This window comes from Pantherophis guttatus, chromosome 1 (genome assembly GCF_059756535.1).
Source record: "Pantherophis guttatus breed Tessera chromosome 1, ASM5975653v1, whole genome shotgun sequence".
In the NCBI taxonomy this organism is placed as follows: Eukaryota; Metazoa; Chordata; class Lepidosauria; order Squamata; family Colubridae; genus Pantherophis; species Pantherophis guttatus.
In genome coordinates, this window is record NC_142063.1 from 187,476,599 (window position 1) to 187,497,321 (window position 20,723).

Here is a 20,723-nt window from a genome sequence, read left to right on the forward strand (position 1 = left end):
AGCTTATCTTCTGGGGTGCTGGCTATTCGTGCCAGGTTGGTGTCATCTGCAAATCTGATGAGTTCCCCTTCTATTCCCCCATCTAAATTGTTTATGAATATATTAAAGAGTACTGAGCCTAAGGAAAAACATTTGGGAACCCCACTGCTTACTTCCATCCATATAGATGTAGATCCATTAAGGATTACACATTGAGAGAAGTGTATCAGCCAGTTACAAATCCATCTGGTGGTGATGCTGTCTGTGTATTTTATGGCAACCTCAAAGGCCTATTTAAATAATACAGGTAGTATTCAACTTACAAGCACAATTGAGTCCAAAATTTCAGTTGCTAGGCAAGACAGGTATTCAGTGAGTTTTGTTCCATTTTATGACCTGTCTTGCCACAATTGTTAAGGGAATCACTGAAGGCAGGAGTGAAAAAAAAAAGAAATATTGTAAAAAAGAAATGGAGGCAGGAGTGTCAAACTCAATTTCATTGAGGGCCACATCAGGGTTGTGTTTGACCTCAGGAGACCAGGGTGGGCATAACCAGCTCAACGTCACTCTTTTTTACAATATTTCTTTTTTTTTTCCAGTTCAGTAACAACCTAACTCTAGCAAAACAACATGATCCCTTATTTGAACACAAAGTGAAATCTGCAGCTTCTGGAGTCCTTCTTAGAATTCAAGTACTTATTCCAGTCTACTCCTTTCCACTTCCTCTTAATTTTCCATTTTTTGACCCTTATTCAATATTTCTTAGTCACTGAACAATACATGCTCAGTTCTGATTGTAGCATTTGCAAGTTCTTTCCCAAATATTTTTGCATTACTCTTTTGGCTGCATAAACAATCTGAGTTTCCTGATAGGAAATGCTTCCCCCATCTCAAGCTCTACATTTCTGTGTACTATTTATATCCTTACATGACATCCAAGTCAGATTATTAAAACTGAAGCTACCATTACATTAGCAATGCAACGAATACCAAACAGCAGGTAAAAACAATTTAAGGTTATCCTGGTACAAGCATGTAAGCAGTTTAGCAGAAAATGTTTGAGTATTTTCTCTGCGTTGTTTTAAATTAATACTGTTACCTATGGACTGCATCACAATTGCCAGTATCACCTACATATTAGTATAGTATTAGTATTTTGTGCATTAGATACCAGCAAACCCGTCATCAATGCCTTTCATTAGAACTCAGGAAGAGTTAAAAAATCTCTAATATAGGAATAAAAATAATTTAGAAATTATAATTAATTATTATTTCAGTTATCAACAATACAATTAAAAATTCCTCACCAAAAATTTCCCAGCAGAGTTACCATAAGGAAGCTGATTTAAATAACTGGATGCATAAGAAAATAAAGCATTCCGTTTGTTTCAGCCTTAACAAGTTAGAGAGTTGGTCAGGTTTTTTTTTCAAAAGAGCTGACTTTTATTTGAAAATATCTTAAAAATTGCCTACTTTGTTTTTTCCTTTCAGCAAGGCTAAAAAACAAATGCACAATGAAATCAATTAGTAAATTCTGCAGCTTAACTTTACCTTGCTAAATTCATTAAAGCCCATAAAATGGAAGCAATATCTAAATCCATATCCCAACTAAAACATTATCTAAATCCAAATAAATAAAGTTTATGAAAAATAAACAGCTGTCTGAGCCTGAAAAAATATATTATTTGCAAACAGTCCTTTAGGCAATGCCATGACATTACATAATCCCCTAAATCATTTAAAAAATAAAAACATCATGATTTAATTAGGTTTAGGAACTTCTAGCAAGAATTTTTTAAAAAAGAACTTACTGGCTCTAAAGACATATTTGCTTCAACACACCCAGGTGTATATGTTGCAGAATTTTTTACCTAGTTGTTGCAGTGGCCAAAGTTCAAATATTAACTAAGCAAACATTTCCTGGTTTGCCTACGCTTGTAGCAATACCTACTTATACCTGTGAAGGAAGATCAACAATCCTCCACTCCACACAAAAGTTATTATCCCTTTGTACTCAGTGGTACAGTTCATCTAAGAGAATATCTGTCTGCAGCTTTATGTTACTGGCCATTACCCTTTTCCCAAAATACTTTTTTACAAAATTAATAATGTCCATCGTCAGTGAGGAACCTGCTATTTACACTTCTCAGATCTTTTCCCATCTCTTTTCCTGTAAAGCCTAGAGATATGCTTTGTATTTTTTGCTTTTTATGTCTATGAATTTAGGATCTGTGAGTATAAAAGGATTATTAAAGAATTATATTTTTTTAAAAAAAAGTTAATTCAACCAAAATGCTTGCCTAGTCTTCTTTGGTGCTGATATTTAACCCGTATTAGTATAAAAGGAGTTATATTTGCCGTCCTTCCAATCAGTGCTATGTGACCCAGCCACTGCCGTTGCTAAATCATGGCTTCCATTGTGTGCAAACACAGGCAAGGTTGGGGCCTGCAGAGGATGCTAAGGGCACCTTCCTATACAGCATGATCAAGTGCTCTGGACACAGTTTTGCCATGTGCTACAAATGCATTCTATTGCCTCAAGGATGGAAAAGGACTAAAAAGGGTTTCTGTGCAGCTCTGAGGATCTGCCTTCTCAATTAATAGAGGTTGCACTGCAATAACATAAATCCAGATTCACAAATGCAGGCTAACTTCAAATTTCTTCAGATAGAAATTTGGAAGGGGTTGCAACGCTCTATTTTGGTTAAATTACTTGATTTCATCAAGGATGTATTAGGTACAAAATGGTGACTCGGGTCATGCTTTGTCCAAAGCATCTGTCAAATCCTAATATAGTGTGTGTCCTGGCCGTGAATATCATTTGATCTAACAATGGAATATTTCATGGGGAAAATGCTAGAATACTGAATTATTCACCTGTTTTATATTGGTGCTAACTACCCAGAGTCCTTGGGAATTGGATGCCATATACATTTAATAAATTATTATTTATAATAATTTGTTCTTGATACCCTCAAGATTCCCACATCTAATTAATCCAGATTAGAATAGTCTGAGGATTCTTTAAAAAAAAAGACATAATTACTATTAATTTAGTAATTAATAGTAATTAATTCTATTTTAGAACCAGTAATAAAAGCAGAATATTATATTTTAAATGAATTTTTATTTTATGGTTCTTACTGTCATGATACACAAGATCGTTGGAATTTGGAAGACAGGGAGGGATTCTTTGGCTAGGTAAAATTGATAAATTCTGGACTATACAGGTAAGAAGCATAATTTTGCTTGTGAAACATTTGTAATACAAAGAATTTATTCTATGTGAATTAACACCTCTAACTCTAAGAGTTGCACTATTACTGGTTGGTTTCGGGGTACATTCAATGTATTGTTTTGTCACTTTTAAAGTTTTGGGATGACCTGATCTCAGTGGTATCTGCCCATCTAATAAGACTAAGAACTGAGGGTTCAGGTTTGGTCCCCACTCTGGAAAACAAGGTTCTTTTCTGCTGCCACTTCTCTGCTAGGGAACAGGATTTTTCCTGGATCAAGTCAATGCCAAAACTATTGGCAATTAGAAAGGCCATTACAACACGGCTTCCTTCAGAAGTTTTTTAAGCATGACTGAGAACTGAGTCCTCCTCAGCTGTAAATGATTATTATTTTGCACACGAGTTTTCTTGCTGTGATATCACCGGTTTTTAAATTATTCATTACATTACTTTTAGATAATGTAATGAATAATTACATTATTATACAGTAGTTTGCTCCTAGTTGCTCCTATTTCAATATTTTCAATATTTATGTGAACAGGATGACTGTGTTCATATTTTGAATGATATATGTGCAAAGAAGCCTGAATCATAAGTCATGTTTCCTGACTTAAAATTATGGAAGCACTGGACTTTTGAATGTTTACGAAAAGATAAATAAATAACATTAGGAACTATCTAGGTATGTTTCTAGTTTTGCTCCAGAAAATCAATTTTAAAAACTATTTTTGCCTATTAGTGAAATAGTATCCACTAGTAAAACATATTACTTTTCTTTATTACCTATCAGGACATATTGATGTCACAATTTCCTGCACTCTATTAAGTATTTTGGATGGGATGGTCATGACTAGACATGTAAGGCCACTGAAGGCAAGTATATTATTTTTATCATGACCAAATTAGCACGAATTGAATACCTACTATTTTACTAGCAGTTCAAAGCACAACTAGCATCTACATATAAAAAGGATGTAGTGATTACTCACTACAGAAATATTAACGAAAGGAAATGCCATCAGCCCTGCCTTAGGCATGAAAGCCGGCTAAGTGACTTTGGGTCAGCTACTCACTTCTCAGCCCAACCCACCTCACGAGGTTGTTGCTCCATGGAAAATAAGAGGAGAAGGGACTATTAGATATGTTCAGTATTGAGTTATTTATAAAAATAATAAAGACAGGATAAAAAAAGCACACTGAAATATCTTATGTAAATATGCTATGTTACACCACTCTTCAAACACCCTTTTCTGATTATTTCTGATCTCTAAACTAAATTCTCACCAGTATAGAATAGCACTTAGATTTATATACCGCTTCACAGTGCTTTACAGCCCTCTCTAAGCAGTTTATAGAGTCAGCATATTGCCCCCAACAATCTGGGTCCTCATTTTACTGACCTCAGAAGGATGGAAGGCTGAGTCAAACTTGTATCACTCAGAATTGAACTGCCGAACTGCGGGCAGCCGGCAGTAAGCAGAAGTAGCCTGCAGAACTGCATTCTAACCACTGCATCACCATGGCTCTTAATATAGATATAATAAATCAAGTTAACCAACAACTTTAATGAATAATGAATGCTTACCTTAACAAAGTTATCAGGGAACATGCCCCTTTTCCCATTTAGTTCTCCTTCTAGCCATCCTTCCTCTTCAAGCTTTTTTACATTCCTTATGATTTCACCAACTCGAATGGTTAGCTCATCATCATGTACAGCATCATAATTATATTCCACAACATATTCAACTGTGGTAAGGAAAGAAAAAGTCAGTTTAGTTGAATAAAACCTATAAAAATATTTTAAAAAATTACATTTAAAAAAATATAAAGTGAAAATGAACACAGGGCTTTCAGAAGAGCTATACAAAGCATTCAATAAGGTTGCTTTGCAAAGTATATTAGCACAGCAAAACACTCCTTGAAGTTAAAACAATCTTATCTTTGGGAGTCAAGTGAAACTGCATGTGCATTTACAGGTACCAGGTATACGAAGATCATCCATAAAATGAAGTGGCTATGTGTACACATAGAACAACCTGGGGACAGCTGCAAACTTCCCAAAGAACTTGGCTACCCTAACATTTCAAGAAGGGGTTCTTTAATTTATGCTACTGCAATCAAGCTATGACTTAGAGAGGGTATATAGTCAGATTATAAGGTCAACATGAGGAACAGATTTGGTACTTTTAATTTATGTGAAAGAGAACAAGGGGAGGCACAAGAAACACTATGAAGATTGAAGAGAAAAAACATCCCCAAATCAAAAAAAGATGAATTATAACAGTTTAAAGAGAGCCAATTTGGTGTTGTGGTTAAGTGTCTATGGAATCTATGAAAAAAAGCACCTTTGTTGTAAAAGCACCATCAGTTTAGGTCTCATCTTAGGCACAAAACCATCAAAGTGACATCAGGCCCAGTCAATCTCTCTCTCTCATCCCTAGGAAAGAGGCAATGGCAAACTACTTCCAAAAATCTTGCCAAGAAAACTGCAGGGACTTCTCCAAGCAGTTGCCATGAGCCAACAAGGACTCACAGATACACACCAGCAAAATTCCTCTAAAACAGTATCTACATCTCAATTTAAAACTTAAAATTCCTATTTCAAATAGCTGACCAAATTTAATCTTCCTCCTAGATTGAAATTAATCACTGAACTGAGTGAAATTTCCTCCTTGGTATGTATGCATAGCATTGCACTATAAGAAGAATCAAAATCAGAAATAATTAACAGTAAGAAAAGAATCAGTCTTTTATGGTTAGAATATAGATAGCAACTGTTTTAAGTTATGATGGCACTGACTTTAAACCTGTCCTCAAAGTTGCAGTTATTGCAAGCATCCTTGTGGTCATCACTGCAATTTAATCACTGAGCAACCAATATGCATTTACAATTATAAATATCAAGTGAGTGGCTACTGTAACCTTAAGAGCCCGCTTCCAACTAGCATTGTCAATAGGAAAGTTGACAGGAAGTTTTAGTCACATCGTTTAATCCTTAAACAATGGGCAATTTGCAGCTGGGACTGATGGAACATGTCAGGTGTGCTCAGGTGACTTTTATTCTATGGCTGCATTGCCTAGAGCAGAGGTGGGCAACTGTGGCCCTTTTACAACCTGTGGACTTCAACTCCCAGAATTCCTGAGACAGCTTGGTTAAGCTGTCAGCTGTTAAACAGAATTCCTGAGACAGCCAAGCTGTCTCAGGAATTCTGGGAGTTGAAGTCCACAGGTTGTAAAAGGGCCACAGTTGCCCACCCCTGGCCTAGAGGAATTGCTGGTCACAACTGTGATTAGTAAGTCCAAAACCAGCTGTATATGGTACAGGTAGTTCTCCACTTACAACAGTTCATTTAATGACAGTTCAAAGTTACAGCAGCACTTGAAAAAGTAATTCATGACCATTTTTCACACTTACGACTGTGGCAGCATCCCTATGGCCGAAGTTCAGATGCTTGTTACCTGACTCATGTTTACGCCAGTTGCAGTAGGTCATGTGATCAGACAAGTAAAGTCAATGGGGAAGCCAGATTCACTTAACAACCATGTTACTAACAATTCTGGCAAGAAAGGTCGTAAAATGGGGCAAAAAAGTCACTTAACAAATGTCTCACTTGGCAACATAAATTTTGGGCTCAATTATGGTGATAAGTTGAGGACTACCTGTATAGTGAAATTGACTGAAAATAAAAGGAAAATATTTAAAGTCCTGATTTATCATAATAATTTAATTATAGAGTTTTCAAATTGATAAATACATATAATACTATAGCATAATCATGGTGGGATTCCAACTATCTCACTAGCAAAAATAATCACTTCACTATCAAATTGAATTATAACTTGTAGATCCCTGATTATAGTATTGGAGGAGACCTAGTTAAACTTGTTATTTTCACCAACTGAATCTTTCATAAAAATCAGTTTTTTTCATTGTGAATATGCCAAACTAAATTGTGTGGCAATTCCCTTTAATAACTTATGTCATAGGCCTAAACTCTATGGGCTAAGTTGGAAGCTGAGATTCTTTTACGTATTTAGGAATGCATCTCTGAAGGTTTTTTTCTTGATAATTAAGTTCCCAGCAGTGCAATAGCATTATTCTGCAAATATCCAGAGAAAGCGGTTTCTTGTTAAATTAAGATAAACATGGGAATAGGAAAAAAATATTTTTCTTGTACAACAGAAGACACCATTTTGAATAATAATTTAATTGTATATTTTCTACCAACTTTCTTTCCAAAATTCTTTTGTCAATGGAAAAAGTTCAAATGTTCTCTTTTGAGTTGGGCATCCCTAACAACCACTATATTTCAATTGCTTCAAGTTTATCAAGAAACCAATACTAGCTAGATTTACAAATTCTATTAAAATGTTTTGTAAGCCATAAACATTCACCAGAAATATCACTAGATGGCACTAGTACTCATTGACCTAATTTTTGAAAATAGATTTTTAAATGCCAAAATTTTGCAATGTTTCTGTTGTGTGAATTCTTGTACGACTTCAGGCAAACTAGTTCTTTGTCTAAAATAATATTTTTTAAAAAATAGTATTTCAGACAAAGTGTTTTGGGTTATTTCTCCCATTCAAAATTATCAAAGGCACCTGTTTGAAAAGCTTGCTAATCCCTGCTAAAATCCTTCCCATTTTATTAACAAGTACTTGAAAAATCAAGCCTCTCTCTCCACTCACTATCTGCTATTGAAGAAGTCATGCAAGGGGGAAAAAGCATTGGTTCTTAATAATTTGTGCACATTTCTACCTTTATGGAAATCTGTTAAGTATAAGTTATTATACAAAACTGAACTTTTCTTCTACTTCATAGGCAAAGCCTTTTTATTTCTAAACTTTATGAACTGCTCTGGAAAACTTTTTTTAATTGAAAAACTGAGAAAAAGGTGTACTATTGTAATAGCTTTCACTGCATTATAATATATCTAGAAGAAATTTGCCATATTATTTTAAAAAACATATACTAAATGTTGGAAAGGTTCTGAGAGACATACTATGACTACTTCCTTTATATGATACTGGTGCTGAATATCACATCACAAAATATCTTTTAGTGTTAAGTCCTATGCTGTAACACCTCCAAATGATTCTAAAGTTATCTTCTCCCTGATATCCGTGTTTCTAGTACTGCTTTTTTATTGTGCTCAAAATCTATCAGTGCACAGAAAAACTGTATTTTTTTTAGTTATGAGGTATATTGCATACAATTTCTTAGGAAATGAAAAAAGCCATAGCACTGGTATGGGCTTATTGACATAACTTTTGCCAGTAAGAAAAGGTTTCAAAATATTGTCCTGTGCAAGTTTAAAGCCCAACACTGTGCTTACAGAGAAGGCCAAGAAGCTACAACTCTATCATATATACATGAGACTTCACTACTGAATTCTATAGATAAACTTTGTACAGCAGTAAAACAAAAGTTATCATCGGCAGGTACTTCTGTTCCAAATCATAGCCTTAGAACTATCCTGCCTATGGAAGTCAATAATCAAGAGTTAATTTTAGTTGTCTTTGAGCATCTGCCATTTTTCTACCACACAAAAGGCCACAAACATTTACTGCATAAATGTTTCCTGTTCAAGTAATAAGCAATGTTTAAAAAGAAAAAAGGAAACTTCCAAGAATTTTATATAAATATGGATTTTTCATACTTAAAAGACAGAAACACGATTTTAAAAAAGCAACTGAAGTTTATTGCTAAAACTTGAATGGTAATACACCAGTGCTATAGTAGTCAACATCTGGTTATGGGCATAAGGACGGTCAAGCATCTTAATAATACTGGTATTCAAGTATTCTTAATTAATATGCACTATGTTATACTATTTTGTAAAATGTTGTCAAAATAAAACTCACTTGAATTATCGAGTAGAAAAGCCATCAACAGAGCTGAAGTCCCATTACAATGAATTTGAATTTTTCATAAAATTATACCATTGGAACAATCTAGATTAAGTCAAAGTCTGGAAATCATGGGTAAGAAACAGCAGCATGAGTACAGATGTGATAACATTAATAATCATTTAAAAATCTATGATCCTTGAAACAGAGAAAATTATAGAAATAAAAATTTGATGCATGGAAATTCCTCCCAATTATATTAATTGAAGTGATTATTTTCTCACTGGCAGTAATACAAGAGTGTGAAGGTATTTCTGTCATAGAGTCAGTGGTGGGATTCTGCCGGTTCTAGGGGGTTCGGCCGAACCCTTTGTTAAATTGCTGGCTCGCCCCGCCCCTTGCCCCGCCCCTCCGCACCACTATTTATTGCCAATAAATAGTGCCAATAAATATTGCCAATAAATAGTGGTGGGCGAGGGGCGGGCAAATTTAGGGGAAAAGAGGAGAGTTCAAGATTTTAAAACACAAAAGAAAAAAAGCTCTATTTAACTAGGGAATTGTAATAATTGAGATACTATTAATTGTATATTGTGTTGAAAGCAGAAATGGTTAAGTTGTGGTTTGGAGGAATATATGGGGGAAATTATTTGGTTTATTATTATTGGTAAATATAATTAATTGATTTGTAAGAAATTGGATTGCATGGAAATAATTGGAATATTCATGTTCATATTGATTAATATACAAAAAAGGTAGTTATATAACTAATTGCTTTATATTAAAATGTTGAATTTATATTAAACAACTGTAATATTACATAATTAACCAATGTGAGGATGGATATAAAAATAGATGACAATGGGAAGGGGTTTAATATAGAATAGAAGGGAAAAATTGAATTTGATTAAGATTAGAGATGAAGATGAAGGATATTGGTTTTTTACAAAAATAGATGAGGAATAAATATGGCAAAAAGGAAATATAGAAATTGTAAATTTAATTGAAATGACTAAACACTGTTTAAATTTGTGAACCAGCCAAATATTCTGTTCAAAGAAAATACATTGTATGTTTGTATGTGTGTTTCTAATTATTGTTATTTATTCATATTTGTTCTCTTTTATTCTTTAAAGTTTAACAATTCATTCTTTATCTTAATATCTTTATATTTGTTTGGGGTTGGCTTTCTTCCCTTTCATCTTTTTTATTGTATAGCAATCTTTCTCCTCAAACCTACCACCTCTCTCTTTTCTTTCCTTCTTACTTTCTCTTCCTCCCCTTCTTCTTCTCCTCCCTACTTCCTCTTCCTTTCGCCTTCTCCTCCTCTCTTCCTCCCTCTCTTCCTCTCACTCCTACTCTAATTTCCCTTTCCTTCCTTCATCCCTCTCTATTGCTGTATCCTTTTATGCATATGGACTACTCAGAGGGCTGAAAAAATTCTGACTGGTCCTCGCACTTTTGACCAGTCCTCGAACTTAAGACTGTCTTCACATTTTACGTTTTTGCCCTATCTTGTCACCATGGTGAAGAGAAGCAGTTGTGAAATGAGTGACACGATTGTTAAGAATGCTACAGTGGGCATAAATGATGACCAGTCATAAGTACGAAGACCGGTCAAAAGTGCGAGGACCTGTCAGAAATCACTTTTTTCAGCCCTCTGGGTAGTCCTTTTGTGCATATGGACTACTCAGAGGGCTGAAAAAGTTATTTTTGACTGGTCCTCACACTTTTGACCAGTCCTCGAACTTACGACTGTCCTCACATTTTACGTTTTTGCCCTATCTTGTCACCATGATGAAGAGAAGCAGTTGTGAAATGAGTGACACGGTTGTTAAGAATGCCGCAACGGGCATAAATGTGAGGATGGTCATAAGTGCGAGGACCGGTCAAAAGTGCGAGGACCAGTCAGAAATGACTTTTTTCAGCCCTCTGTAGTCCCTATGCAGATAGCCACGCCCACCGGTCACATGACCAGCTAGCCACGCCCACCCGGTTACATGACCACCAAGCCACACACCCCAACTAAGCCACGCCCACAGAACCGGTTGTTAAAAAAATTGAATCCCACCACTGCAAAGAGTTAATGCCACCTTTGAGATTATATGAAATAATATTGCCCAAGAAACTTGCTTGATAAAGTGCCTGGCAATCTGTAGATCTCTTTTTCAAGCTCCACTCCACCCTGTTCCAAAATTACTGTTAATACTGCAATGTATACTATTTGTATTTACACAGAAGCAATTTCCACTGTTCCCTGTGTGAACTGCCCTCTAGATAATATACTTCTAATGTGTATCCCAAGGCTGAAATGTTTATTTAATTGTGAATCAGCTAGTAAATTTCCACAACATGAAGTGAAGTATATAATTTGCTTGTTGAAATTATTAATAGCCTGAAATATACATCCTAAGATAGCCAAGTAACGCTCCAGGTTGGAATGTGCTTACCTACTACTCCCAAAATGATTCCAGAGTCACTGCTACTTCAAGATATTAACATTTATAGCACCCAGACAGACAACAACACAATTTGGCTATGTTGGGCCAGGGAGGCTGGTCCTGCTTAGAATGACAGCAGCATTCATTATAAACAAAATTATCACCAATTTTTCAACACCTTACCTACAATATAACATGTCAGATTTCTCCAGAAAAAGAATTGAGACATGGATTCAATTATCAATACTAGGAGAACAAGGAAATGACTTTTGTTTTTGTGTACATCCAGTGCACAAAACTGTACTTAATTTTCCTGGAGTAAACTAGTAATTAAAAAAAAAAACAATCAGTTCAAACTTTTCATTTTTAAGATGACTACATTTAGTAATATATAACATCTAGCAGTATATTGAAAAAAGGAGATATATAGTCTGAAACAATGGTCAATCAGTTGACTGCAGACAAGACTGTATATGATTTGTTCTGTTTGGGTATAAAATTTATGTGGCAACTGTAATATTCTACTTCTTAGGGAGGCAAAGTTGAGCTTGACAATGTACAGGCAATGCTTCAAATACCACAGAATCTAGCAGGATTTCAGTGCATCATATAATAGATCACTCCTCTTAGGTATCCAAATAGATAATAAAATGTCTGAAATAGCATGAGATCTTATGCAAGAGTATGAAAATATTGTGATTTCTTCATCCTTATATATGAAACTACAGACATCTGAGATTTCTGCCATTAAAAAGTTAATGTTCATATATTTAATGTTGGAATGCTACGGACACTATCCAGGATTTTATATTGCTGATCCTTGCAGTAACATAAATGGCAAGTAACATGTTATATTCTACCGAATTTATTCAGTAACTGAAGCCATACATTTTCTATTTTGAAGAACTAGTTTCTTAACAATAAGAAGAGAACATAGCATCCATTTCTATTGTCCAGTCATTAATTTCCATGTAACAAGTACCGTACATAGTTTAAAAAAAGTCTGGACAGGTACGTATTTAACCTTGTCAATAAATTATTGGGGTGTTTTAAATCTGTCTTGGGCCAAATTGTTTAATTCGGTTTTACTTTGCTTTTAAATTTTGTATTTATGTGTTTTATCTTGTGGCTGTTCACCACCCTGAGTCCTTCGGGAGTAGGGCGGTATATAAATCAAATAAAATGAAAATGAAATGAAATGAAAATATATTATTGTGCATATATGTATATCCTTAGAACAAAGCAAAAACGTATGTTTTAATAAAGAATTATTTTCATTACATATCCAAAGACATGATTTACTCATTCCTCTTTTATATAAATATAATGGGCCTAAGATCTGCTGAAATTTTTGTTAAGCTATTAAGACAGTTTCCTACTATGTAAAATAAATGGCATTTCCTGTTCCCTATTCCATTCTTTAAAATTTGCTTATCAAATTAATGTACATTGTCTGTCTGTCTGTCTGTTGGTCAGTCAGTCAAAAAACCATTTTGGGCAACGTACAACAATAAATAAAAACAACAAATATAAAATCTGCTCTTTTTTATATCAAGCAGTGATCACTTCTAATAAATTAGATGTTTCTAAAGTTGAAAACGTCACTGTTCAAAACTGAAATATTACAATACAATGTTAAAATACAGTAGAGTATTATCATTGGGTTGCAACAAAAGATATTTTTTCATTAACACAGAAAATGGTATCATTATCATCTAACAGTTGTCCTAAAGTTAAATCCTCATCCACTCCTAAACAAAAATGCCATCTATTTTGCACTACATCATATAAAGAGACAGGAATAATTGTGGTAGTAATTCCTGGACAATTTAAACCTAATGTTCTATGATTTGTTTGAAAGTATCAAGGACTAAGACCAACACAGCCCATATTAATATTTCCAGAAGCATATTGTCCAGAACTTTATTTACATCCAATTTATGGAATTTTTATTCCTCTATATAACCAAATCTAAGCATCTGAGAAGAATAGGAACAGAAATAGTGCTCTTTTTTCCTGATTTTCTAATAAAGCTAAGGAAGGTTCTGGTTTCAAGTCAATCATTTTCCATTTGGATATCTCCCGGATAAGCCTGATTTAATACTAAATATGGCCAAATCCAACTTTCCTCTTTCTTTTGTTTTCCAACTGAAATCAAGGAACCCATTCATTTTTATACTAATTTTCTCCCCACAAAATAGAGTTATTAAGTATACGCTAATGTATTTCTTGGAAACCAGTTAATATTACTGCAAAGGCAATTACCAACCTGCCCAAAAATCTTGTTGTTTTGTATCAATTCTCTAGACACTTCAGAAAAAAATGAATATCAAGGGTAGTTTCTGATACTACTTTTGTAATGCTATTTATGTTCTGAAAAACATTAAAGTCTTCAAACTTTGAATGGAAATATTTAAAATAAGGTTCTAAAATTCTGGCATCTCACTATTCTATTCTTATTTTCACTATTACTAATTTATATTATTCTATTTTGTATTTCCTGATGAAGACACCACATCACTGAATGCTTTAACTCCCTTAAAAAGGGAGCTCTACCCTGATAAAGAAACATGGGAGAATAGTAGATAAAAGCGTGCACAGAAACAGGAAAAGCAGGAAATGAATGTATATAGGGAAGAAATGTTAAAAAAATTTTTTAAAACTTTCCTCTGAACTATAAGACGGCAGGGAAGTGTATGACAAGATTACAAGCCTAGACTATAGGAAAAATCCTGACACGATTATTGGCCAAATACTGAAGTTCTTACTCTACTTCTGATCCTTTTGCTGTTTCTGAGCTGCAATATTGTTCACCCTCTTGATCCAAGCAGTGGAAACTGGATCCCATTTAGGCCAAACATCAAATATTACCCAGATGGAGAAGGAAAATAACTGCACAGTAGCAATATGGATTTTATATCCCCACTAGTACATATTTTTATTACTCTGGTTTTTAGTATCTGTTATGGGAATTTTGGCTATAATTGTGATAGGTTTTGTACACTTCCCCCTTCTTACTATGTGAAGTTTTTTTTTTTTTTAAATGCATTGTTCTATGCTGTATTTGGATATAATAATGTTAAGTTTCAAGTTTTATTGCCAATGAATATTAAATGGGTGACTGATGTTATCCAATGTAAACAATTTTCTATCACCAGAACTTTACAACATTGTATAAACATGGTTGCAGAACTCGCTAGATTAAAAAATTTCCCAGAACTCCTGATGATTATTCGTATTTGAGCACTAGAATTGTCTAAAGCTAATAATACTGTACATGAAACTAATTGTAAAGATAGTTCAGGAACTGCAGTTAGCCTGTTTGTGGCCTACACTGAATTGGGACTGTCTATAAGAGTGGTTCTCAACCTGTGGGTCGGGACCCCTTTGGGGGTCGAACAACCCTTTCACAGGGGTCGCCTAAGACCATCTGAAAACACATATTTTCAATGGTCAATGGAATAATTTTATGGTTGGGAGTCACCACAACATGAGGAACTGTATTAAAGGGTCGTGGCATTAGGAAGGCTGAGACCCACTGGTCTATAATGTCCTATTAAGCCGATGCCTATATGCACTTGTCTATATTTTTGAGATCAGAAACCCATTCTGACATTCTTTGTGAAGATAGCAAGTCTAAACACTGGTAATACCACAGTTCTTGAACATTCTCCTGGATACCTTTCTTCAGGAACCCCTTTTGACATTGTCAGAGGAAGTTAACCTATTTTGCAAATCCAGTGTTTTGTCTCCTTATATTCTAAACTTCTATTTCATTATCACTGTATCTTATATTTAATATATACATATATGACTGAACTTTGGTATACATGTTAATAAATAAGATAGTTATTAGCACTGGTAATGTAATCTGCTAGCCAGACTCTCATGACAAGTTTGCCAATCCACATCCCCACATAGGAGATATTATTGGGTCATTTACAATAGTAAAATTCTCTAGTCCATCTTCTGATGGAAATAAAACAAGGTTTGATCCCTTTAAAATATGAAAAACATAGGACTACTTCTGTTCCCCATGACCTCTAATTAAAGTTCGTAATTTCCAGGAATCTGGAGGACATCCAGGTAAATAAAGGAGAGGAACTTTTTCTTCAGAAAATCACTAGTCAACCCTTTCATTGTGGTAGCAGCTAGAGTGTGAAAGGCCCAAAAGCTTCTGGAAGAAAATGTTTTAGGACTTCCATCCTTCTGCTTTGTGGGCAAAAACCATTTGGAAAATTGGGGGACCAATTTCCTTTGTAACTAAAAGTTTCCCACAGAAACCCATTTATCGAATTTCAATGATTTTATAAAAAATAAAAATCAGCATTACTTAGCATAGATTTAGAGGTTTGAATTAGTATCAGTACATTAAAAAGCCCAACATACTAAAAACTCTAAAAAAAATTAATATGCTCTTAAACACAAAACTGGGAGAAGAGAGAAAGATTTAGACAGGCTTAAGTAGTGGGTTGAATTCAGTAGAATGGAACTTATCATTACTTGATGAACATTAAGGGGGTTCTAGCATTGGAAGAGAGTGAGTTGAATGGCCATCTGAAAGGTTCCAGTTAAAATTCATAAAAATAGTAGACATGTATTCTACTAGGGTTAGTTTTCTAGGAGTGGCTTTGGATAAGATCCGTGACATACAGCAACCTTACAGTGGTGAACACATCTTCCTTCCTTAAAATCAATAATTGTAAAACATGTATATACTTAATACTTGAACAAAAAATAGGTCACCACTATCCCAAACCATCTATCCTAGTCTTTGCCATGGAGGGTAAAGGATTTACCTTGTTGTTCCCTCAACTTTTATGTTTTAAGTGTACTGATATCTTTCTTATCAAATTTATCAATTCATGCTACTACATGAAGCATAGCAGGAGGGCTTTCAAGTTATTGTGTGTTCTATCAAAATAATGATCATATTTAAGATACTGAAGAAAGTGTAAGAGCCAGATGTTACTCAATTTCAAATAAGGCAGGATAAGTTAATTTTGAGACCAGACAAACAAGCTTAAGTGCATTTTGAAAGCACTTCCACATCAGTATATATTTACAGAATGTTTTCCTTTCCGTGTACGGAAGCACACTTTATATATTCAACTCCATCTAATTATACAGGATATTATACAAGAATGATCACAATGGAGGATTTGGCTTGTCTGAACCAAGTATCTTAGCCATATATGGATTGTAACACTAGGCAGCCCTAAATATGAATACTTTTGGATTGGAACTTCTGTCTTTGCAAACAATACATACAATAGATCGTCAAGAAATACACTGAATATATGAGAAACTAGCTAAAATATATGTGTGCATCATTAAACAGGGAAGAGTATATTTGCATGCAAAAAAAAACCTTCAAGAAACAGCATGTAACTACAAGCATTTACACATTTAATGCTACTACTGTTGCATTAAAAAATATCTATAGAATTTATCATAAAAAATGTAGGTTTTGCTTCACCAATACTAATTTATAAACAATCACATTTAAAGTAAAGTCCATAGGCAACCACATGTCATTCCTAACTGGGAATAAATCAAGCAACATTACATAATTTTTCCAGAGAAAACAACTTTAAAAGTAGCCCTAAAGCAATTGCTAATTAATAACCAAAACAGGATTTAGGTTTTACCAGCCACTACCACTTCCTCCAATTATAACAGTTGGTTTTTGTTACGTAGCAATAAATCAAGTACCAGTACTTTGTTTTCAAAATATATCCAGATTCTCCTGTAAATGTATTGTATATTTCATTCTTCATCAGAAAAAATATCTACATAGAATTTTATTTCCCACAAATAAAAATAAAGTTACAAATCCATCTGGTCCATTGCAGATCTTCCCAGAGATCTAATATTCTTGTTTCAATTGTGTATACTTTTTGTTTTTATTAACATTGAAATGCATTCATTACTTAGCAACTTACACAGTGTATATTCCTCAACATGGAGACGGGAGGTGCTATATTTCTGGCAATGATTTCCACAATCAAAACACCATATACTCAGGAATAGTCACACTGGATAAATTAGATTATACAGTATTTTTAGAGAAGCACACATATTTTCAGGCTGTATATGACTTGCAGGAAAAAAATTAGCAATCTTCTTTCACTTTATTTTAAAGAAACTGATACAAAAAAACCCAATACATAAAAGCATATCACTCTTTTAATATACTCAGGAGTACAACTTATCATAACACTGATCTGCGTAGCACAGAAGTAAGGCAAATGTACACAATGTCTGAACTGTAATCCAACAAAAATCTAGAGACTCTCAACCACAGTGCCTTGCAAAACAGCAACAGCTTTTCACTAGTCCAAACATGCTTCCACCTGAAACAAAACCAGGCCATAATATTAAAGCACGTTCACCTGAATAAATGAGTGTTTGCTTTTCCATCGTAAATAAAATCAATAGCTGTCAGTAGGACATATTTTCTAAATATAGGAAAAAGTTTAGAAGAACCAGGAAGTCAACTACAGTTTTCTAGCCTTAATTTGAGAGGAAGCCCATTCAAACTTCCTGTCCCGTATCCTACCTGTTCGCGTAATTATGACTAATTGGATACTCTGGAGTCTTCCAGGATGAGAAAATATGCGACTCCGCCAGCGTTAGCGCCCAGGGACTAATTGAAACCTTTGATGCTGGAGGAGGGGTGAACCTCAAAAAAAGCCACTTTCCCCATCCTATTTGGGTCTGGCTTGGGGGAAGAGGGCGAAACCAGCCAAGAATGCTCAACGAAGGGAGGGAGGGAGGAGACCAGCCTAACATTTTACAGAGCGCCGGGAGGGGTTCCTGTGGTCGTCCTCCCCCACCGCCACGCCACGGAGGTGGAGGAGCGGAGGGACGGACCGTCTTGCGGGGCGTTGTTCTCCCGCTTCCAGGAGGAAACAAGGCGGACTTCTGGGGCGACCCCCGCCCCAAAGGCCAGGAAGGAAAGGTCATTCCGTCGGAGCAATGGAGCGAAGGCTCCCTCCTCTCCCGCCTTACCCATGCTGTGCGAGCCCGGCTGGGCTGCAACCCCGCCGCCGCCGCCGCTCCTTCCTCAGCCTCCCGGGCCTCACGCTCTAGCAGCCGCCAAGCTCAGGCCGGACTCGGCAGCTCCCCATCAAGCATTCGCACGGCGCGACTCGGGCAGGAGGAGTCGGGCTCGCTCCGTGGTGGTGGCAGCGGCGGCAGCAGCAGCAGTAACAGCAGCCCGCCAAATCTGCGCCGTCCGCAGCGCTCGCTGGCGGTCTGGTCCTGGTCTGCTCGTGCTTCCTCTTCCTTGCGTCCCGCCCGCCAGACACCGGAATGGGGGCCGGCCTGGGGGCGACAAATCCCGCGAGACCTCGGCGGGCCCGCTCCCCGTCCCTCCCGTAGCGCCGGGCAGCACTGCCAGCTGCCTGCGGTTGCCAGGTGCGGGCGGTGCCGGCTGCTCTTCCCGCTCGTGAACCCGTGCCGCCTCCGCGAGGAGGGACAGGAAGCCGTTCTTGGCGCGCTTGGTGTGTCCCGGCCTTTCCACGGGAGTCCCGTTCGGTGTTAAATGGAAAGCAACACGAGGAAGTGCACGTGCAGGGGCCTTTGGCCGCTGATCCTAATTTTGTACCCAGCCTTTCAGCACATTAACTTCAACATAACTTTGGAAAGAGTAGCCCCGTCTGGCAAGAGGCCCTGTCTGGCAAAAGGCTGCTATTTTGAGAAGCTGCTACAGACATCCTCCAGTGAAACATCAGCATGGGAAAGAGCATAGAGCTCCCATACCGGTTTTATGAGACAGTCTCACCTGCATGGGAGGATGAGGGCTGAGGGATGTAACAATATTTGCAGGGTAAAGATTCTAGAGACAGTCAGGGGCCTCTCCTGTTAAAAGGAAGATGTAGCCCGCGATGGGAAAAAGTGAGTCCCTGAAAAGCATGGTGGGCTGGCTGGAACTACAACTCCAACCTGTTATCAAACTGTTTCCTGTTTGCTTAAAAAACAGCACTAAAGCTTGCTTAGTAGACAAAATGGACTAACTCTTATGAGTTCCTTTACTGTGGATTGATAGATACAGGAAGTTACTGTTTTGGGCAGACATATAAATAACAGGATCCCTGCCTACTCTGTCATTCTTCTTCAGTTTGTGATTTTCGAGGCCATCCATTTTAAGACTTAACAAGGAGAGCCGGTAGGGCCTATCATTACACAAAGTAAGGCAGGAGCAGCCTTAGAGCAGGAAGTGACAGTCAAGAAGAAAGCACATTCTGTACACCAGATGTTTTATTCTAAATGCTTCAAGGTAGCTAAGAGGAATGAAGAAACTCATCCTACTGCTTAGGTGTTGAACTGAAATGCATCTGCCAATCTAGGCACTTTTTCCAAATTGAATACAAGGAACCCTTTGTCCTTTGCTATAGGGATCAAAATATTCTGGGACTGTGACTCCCTCCCATTTGCCCCCCCAATGAAAAATTTGAATAGGGATATTTACTAAATCCAAACTGTAACTTAGTAGGGCAATTTCATTTTTCTCAGGAGATCCAATATGGCTACTCTAATAAAAATCTTATGGAACCAAGCATTAGGCCAGCCTTTTCTGTAATTTTAAAAACAACCTATAGAGGAACTGAGACTGAAAGCAGACAGTGAGCTGCCTTTACAGCAAATCTTATGAGGTTAATGTTTTAAAAAAAGAGATACAGAATCAGAAACTATAATGTTAAAATTGCCAATCCTTGTGCTCAGCCTGTACAGGTATATGATTGCATGCATAGTTTATATTACAGAAATGCCATCAAATTTCAGTGACTTCTTTACAAAGAAACAAGCTGAATAAGATCTGATGCCTCTCATATTTTCACACAATAGCAATAAGACCTATATGTAACTTCATAATGCTTTAGAGCCATAAGTGTTTTACAGAATCAGCATATTGCCCCCAACAATCTGGGTCCTCATTTTACCTACAGGAAAGATGGAAGTCAATCTTGAGCCGCTCAGAATTGAACTCCTGGAATGAGCAATAGGCTGCAATACTGCATTCTGACCACTGCAATACCACGGCTCTAATAAAAGTTTGCATATAATATTTATTAGAATGAAAGTGAGAGATCAGTAATTTTTCTTGTAAGTTTTCAAAATATGAAATTTAACTGTTTTATGCCCAAATATCATGCAGAACCCTGGTTCACATCATAAAGAGATATTTTGTGAGTCATTTTGGATTGTAAAC

General features: G+C 36.2%; 1 protein-coding gene across 2 annotated transcripts in view; it reads right to left on the bottom strand.

Annotated features, from left to right (window-relative positions):
- CD2AP (CD2 associated protein) overlaps nt 1–19,153 on the bottom strand; it is an 86,400-nt gene extending 67,247 nt beyond the window's left edge. The window contains exons 1-2 of one of the 2 annotated variants that reach the window (XM_034426816.3): nt 18,521–19,153; nt 4,801–4,961 (exon numbers count right to left, since the gene is read on the bottom strand). In XM_034426816.3, the coding sequence (XP_034282707.2) occupies nt 4,801–4,961; nt 18,521–18,524 (165 nt within the window). In that variant the 5' untranslated portion in view covers nt 18,525–19,153. Of the gene's footprint in view, nt 1–4,800; nt 4,962–17,901; nt 18,282–18,520 lie in introns of those variants that run through there. The other variant, XM_034426815.3, reaches the window with a different exon arrangement.
- Nucleotides 19,154–20,723: the final 1,570 nt, after the last annotated feature.